The sequence below is a fragment of the Amia ocellicauda genome, chromosome 3 (genome assembly GCF_036373705.1).
Source record: "Amia ocellicauda isolate fAmiCal2 chromosome 3, fAmiCal2.hap1, whole genome shotgun sequence".
In the NCBI taxonomy this organism is placed as follows: Eukaryota; Metazoa; Chordata; class Actinopteri; order Amiiformes; family Amiidae; genus Amia; species Amia ocellicauda.
The window spans coordinates 45,404,900-45,410,248 of NC_089852.1; the positions used below are offsets into that span (position 1 = coordinate 45,404,900).

Below are 5,349 nucleotides of genomic sequence, written 5' to 3' on the forward strand. Positions count from 1 at the left end.
GTACAACACAGTTTACCACATACATAATAATTAACACAGACCTAAGTGTGTTACTGTTGTTGAAGTGTTTGATGAGTTGATTGGTGCTGGTCAGCATTCTTAGGCAGCAGATATTTATCAAAGATATTGTTGTAAGTCCTTAACCATATACCTGTGCCCCAAAACACACAATCTCTATACTGTTTGACTGTTCCAGCTGATTGAATATCCAGAAGACAGTGGCTTTTTGTTTTTTATTTTTAAGAAATTTGCAAAGATTTCAAAGAAACTTCTTTCATGTTATTGACGGTATTGTTTGTAGAATTGTGAGGAAAATAATGAATTTAATCGATTTTGGAATAAGGCTGAAACATAACAAAATGTGGAAAAAGTGAAGCGCTGTGAATACTTTCTGGATGCACTGTATATATATAAAACCACCAATGACACAAGCACAACAATATATATAAATATATATATATATATATATATATATATATATATATATATATATATATATATACACCGATCAGCCATAACATTATGACCACTGACAGGTGAAGTGAATAACACAGATAATCTTGTTATCATGGCACCTGTCAGTGGGTGGGTTATATTAGGCAGCAAGTGAACATTTTGTCCTCAAAGTTGATGTGTTAGAAGCAGGAAAAATGGGCAAGCGTAAGGATCTGAGCGACTTTGACAAGGGCCAAATTGTGATGACTAGACGACTGGGTCAGAGCATCAACAAAACTGCAACTCTTGTGGGGTGTTCCTGGTCTGCAATGGTCAGTACCTATCAAAAGTGGTCCAAGGAAGGAAATGCGGTGAACCAGCGACAGGGTCATGGGCGGCCAAGGCTCATTGATGCACATGGGGAGCGAAGGCTGGCCCGTGTGGTCCAATCCAACAGACAAGCTACTGTAGCTCAAATTGCTGAGAAAGTTAATGCTGGTTCTGATAGAAAGGTGTCAGAACACACAGTGCATTGCAGTTTGTTATGTATGGGGCTGCGTAGCCGCAGACCAGTCAGGGAGCCCATGCTGACCCCTGTCCACTGCCGAAAGCATCTACAATAGGCACATGAACATCAGAACTGACCACGGAGCAATGGAAGAAGGTGGCCTGGTCTGATGAATCACATTCTGTTTTACATCACATGGATGGCCGGGTGCGTGTGCATCGCTTACCTGGAGAACACATGGCACCAGGATGCACTATGGGAAGAAGGCAAGCCGGCGGAGGCAGTGTGATGCTTTGGGCAATGTTCTGCTGGGAAACCTTGGGTCCTGCCATTCATGTGGATGTTACTTTGACATGTACCACCTAGCTAAGCATTGTTGTAGACCATGTACACCCTTTCATGGACACGGTATTCCCTCATGGCATTGGCCTCTTTCAGCAGGATAATGCGCCCTGCCACAAAGCAAAAATGGTTCAGCATTGGTTTGAGGAACACAACAAAAAGTTCAAGGTGTTGACTTGGCCTCCAAATTCCCCAGATCTCAATCCAATCGAGCATCAGTGGGATGTGCTAGACAAACAAGTCCGATCTATGGAGGCCCCACCTCGCAACTTACAGGACTTAAAGGATCTGCTGCTAACGTCTTGGTGCCAGATACCACAGCACACCTTCAGAGGTCTAGTGGAGTCCATGCCTTGACGGGTCTGGGCTGTTTTGGTGGCAAAAGGGGGACCTACACAATATTAGGCAGGTGGTCATAATGTTATGGCTGATCGGTGTATATATATGTGTGTGTGTGTGTGTGTGTGTGTGCGCGTATATGTGTTATAGGTGTGTGTATATATATATATATATATATATATATATATATGACACACACACATTATACAGAGCTGCATCTGAAAGGTACTAACAGAAAAGTGAATGTTTAAAGCAAATGTTTTCTCACTTTTGTGATCAAAGGGGTATAATATTTATTATTATATGGAATTACACTGCTGTGTTAGTCTATTGCACAGCACTGTATCTATACTCTGTGTGTATGTGTGTGTGTGAAATATGATAACAATTTAGCAATATGATGCATGCTAAAATTGAATGGGGCTGATTGCAGAGGCGGTGATGCATTAATTGTCATTTTCTTTTAGGAGAAAATCCAGAAGTCGTCCTACAGAGATACCAGGGCTGAAAGATACAGTTACTGAAAAAAGTTAATAAAATTATCAACTTTATTTATATATATTTGTAATATTTTGAGGATTTCAATTTTGCCTTTCACATTTAAGCTTTGTCAGTGTTACCTTAATCTTAACCACTGTTTAACCACCTTAACCTAATGTAGACATGATGTTTTATGTATGTATGTATGTATGTATTTATATTAATTTAGTATTGTTATTACTCTCTGACTAATATTTCAAGGTTGGTACTTCTTTTTCGTTTAAAAATAATACAACACTTTCTAATCTTTGTATGTGTCCTTTTTTGTTAAAATGTTGAAATATGGCCTGGTTTCAAAAATACACATTTCAAGTGCTGTTATACATTAACCATGTGCATCACTTTAGTTTAGGGGTTGCAAAATGTTTACTAAATGCTTAACAACAACAGCACTATAGCTTTATTAAGAACTTAAATATGAGATACTTTGGGATATCAATAATGCTCTTATACATTGAAATTGTGCACCACTTTAGATTAGGGGCTGCAAAATGATTTATAAATGGTTAAGGAACAGCTTATTACTTGTTACATTCATTTAGCATATTTTAATTTAGGAGGGTCTATGCTTACAATGCTGTTATAGATTAAAAATATGCACCACTTTAGGGGTTGCAAAATGGTGTATAAATGATCAACAACAGCTTATCAACAGTTATTTTAAATGTAATTTAATTAATTAATTTAATTAATTTAAACACCTTGTATTTTAGGCATATGTCTGTATAATGGTGTTAGAGTTTAAATCTGTGTTTTCTATTATAAATGAAAGCAAGCTATTGCCAGTTAGCAGCAGGCAAAGCCCACATTTAGGATTTAGTTGATATTTGATCAAACAATATCTTTTTTTAAAAAAAGAGATTGAGCATTTATTTAAGTATCTATTTAAAACAATGAAAGATATAAATGTGGGGAAAATGGCTTAATTATTTACAAAATCTGAAAATGAAAGTGTGTGCTTTTGAATTTTTCATCTCATAGAAAAAACTTAGCATAGGGAGAAGCATCACAAGTTTTTCTCAGGTTATGAATCTTTGAAAATTGTAACCTGAACATAGAAGAGTAATATATACTTACTGTACCTGAAATTCCAAGTTACTTCTAACTTTTGTATTCCTAAAGAGAATATGCATCTCTACCAATCTAAAATACTTTTTTTTTAATTGTGCTTCTCCAGCACTATAAGTGTCTGAAGAATAAATACCCATCTCTAACAGGGATGTACAACTTTTCTTTATCTTCATTTAATATTCAAAATACTGGTACTGAAAAGAACCCCATCTAGACTGCAGCATAAGTACCCTAAATAGTGAGAAGTACACCATTTAAAAATCCTAGTATTCTTGTCACAATAAATGCATTCAGTAATAGGGTACCAAAGCATGCCATTTGTAATTGTACTGAACATTTAATCTAAATTACCACAGGGACAGCAGTTGTAGTGAAATTGATTAAAATGTCACTATTTACATACATTATAGTATATTATGTTCTTGTCTTTGATATTTAAGTACAGGTATTTATTGATTTAATACAGATGTGATTATTTTGTTTCTTTTGTAAAGCTTTCTAATTGCCCCTACAATCTCCTCTGTTTTTAATGTATAAATGATAGGGTTCAGCATTGGAGGAATGGTGGAGGACAAAGATGTACATATTATCCTGGTATTTGAATTAAAAATGGACATGAATGCAGCAATGTATGTGATGAAAAAAGGCAGATAACCAATTATTACTAAGATAAAATGGGAGGTGCAGGTTTTCATTGCTTTTAACCGTTCCTCACCTGATGTTATTCTTAACAGTGCAGATAGTATACACACATAAGACAGCACAATCAGAGAGAAAGGTATGAAGGTGAATACTGCAGTACAGATTTTTGCATGAAGGGAATTTGGGAAATTGTCATTACAGGCAATACGATTCATAGGCCCATGATCACAGAAATAGCTTTCTATGACAATGGATCTGCAAAATGATAGTCTGGTAATTAAAAGTACAAGTGTTAAGATTAGGGTTGCTGTAAAAACCCAGACACATGCTATAATCACAAGCATTGAAGTATTTGTCATAATAATGTGATATCTCAGTGGAAAGCATATAGCAACAAACCTGTCATAGGCTAGTACAACAAGAGTGAGTGACTGCATGGCGGTAAAGAAAAGTACAAAGAACATGTTGGCCAAGCAGGCTTCATATGTGATGAACCGAGAATCAAAGAGAAAGGTGTCAATTATCTTAGGAATAAGAGCTGTGCTTTCACAGATGTCAAGTACAGCTAAATTTAAAACAGCAACGTATTTAGGCGTGTGAAGACTTTGTTCTGTGTATATAATGAATATGATGAAAAAGTTTGCAAACACAGTCACAGCATAAACAAAGCACAGGAAAATATAATAGTACTTCACATGTGGGATGTTGGAAAAGCCTTTGATGTAAAAGAACTGAGGCCGCACAAATGCAGCATTGGGAGAAACTGTTGAATTCAAGGAGCTCATGGCAGACGGTTTTGGCTTTTCTTTGACCTGCAATCAAAAAAGTTATCAACAGAGTTAAAGCTAATCTGAATAGTACTAACTAAATTATTATTCACAACTAAATTCAGAACTAAATAATAATAATAATAATTGCCTTTGACAGACGTAAAATTATACAGCAATAATTTGCTTTATTGCATTCCATAGCTCTACATGAAATTATTGATAAATATGAAATATATATATATATATATCTTCCCTGCAGTACTGTTATTCTCAGTGCCTGAACTCTGCTGGTGTTTCATCACTCTCAGGGAGCAGACCACCCCATTTAATCACTATATATATATCTGTCTTTGCCAACAGCATCATTAGCATCAGAAACCACTTGATACCGCAACACTAGCTTATACATAATAATAAAGAAAAATGTATGTAATAAACATTTCACATTACACAATACACATTAATTATAAGGATTTTGCCTCAATGTAAAGGTTTTTTTCTGATTTTAGCCTGTAGAATCTAACATATGTCTTTTTGTATGTTTATTGGACATTAAGATAAATAATTGCTTTGAATTGTTTAAATATCTCATAAAATTGTTTCAAGAAGAAGAAGAGATTTAAAAAGATACATTAGATTAAATTTTTGTCTTCATTAACCAAAACAAATGTATGTTTTTTGTTATGAGCTTAATTATTTAAC

General features: G+C 35.1%; 1 protein-coding gene across 1 annotated transcript; it reads right to left on the minus strand.

The window, feature by feature from the left end:
• Positions 1–3,684: 3,684 nt before the first annotated feature.
• Positions 3,685–4,662, minus strand: LOC136746859 (olfactory receptor 1E16-like). Its single transcript, XM_066699692.1, has one exon. The coding sequence runs from the start codon at positions 4,660–4,662 to the stop codon at positions 3,685–3,687; it is 978 nt and encodes a 325-aa protein (XP_066555789.1).
• Between the last annotated feature and the right edge of the window lie 687 nt (positions 4,663–5,349).

What these genes read in the sequence shown, in the direction of transcription:
- LOC136746859 (XM_066699692.1), bottom strand. Translation starts at nt 4,662, where the DNA reads ATGAGCTCCTTGAATTCAACAGTTTCTCCCAATGCTGCATTTGTGCGG.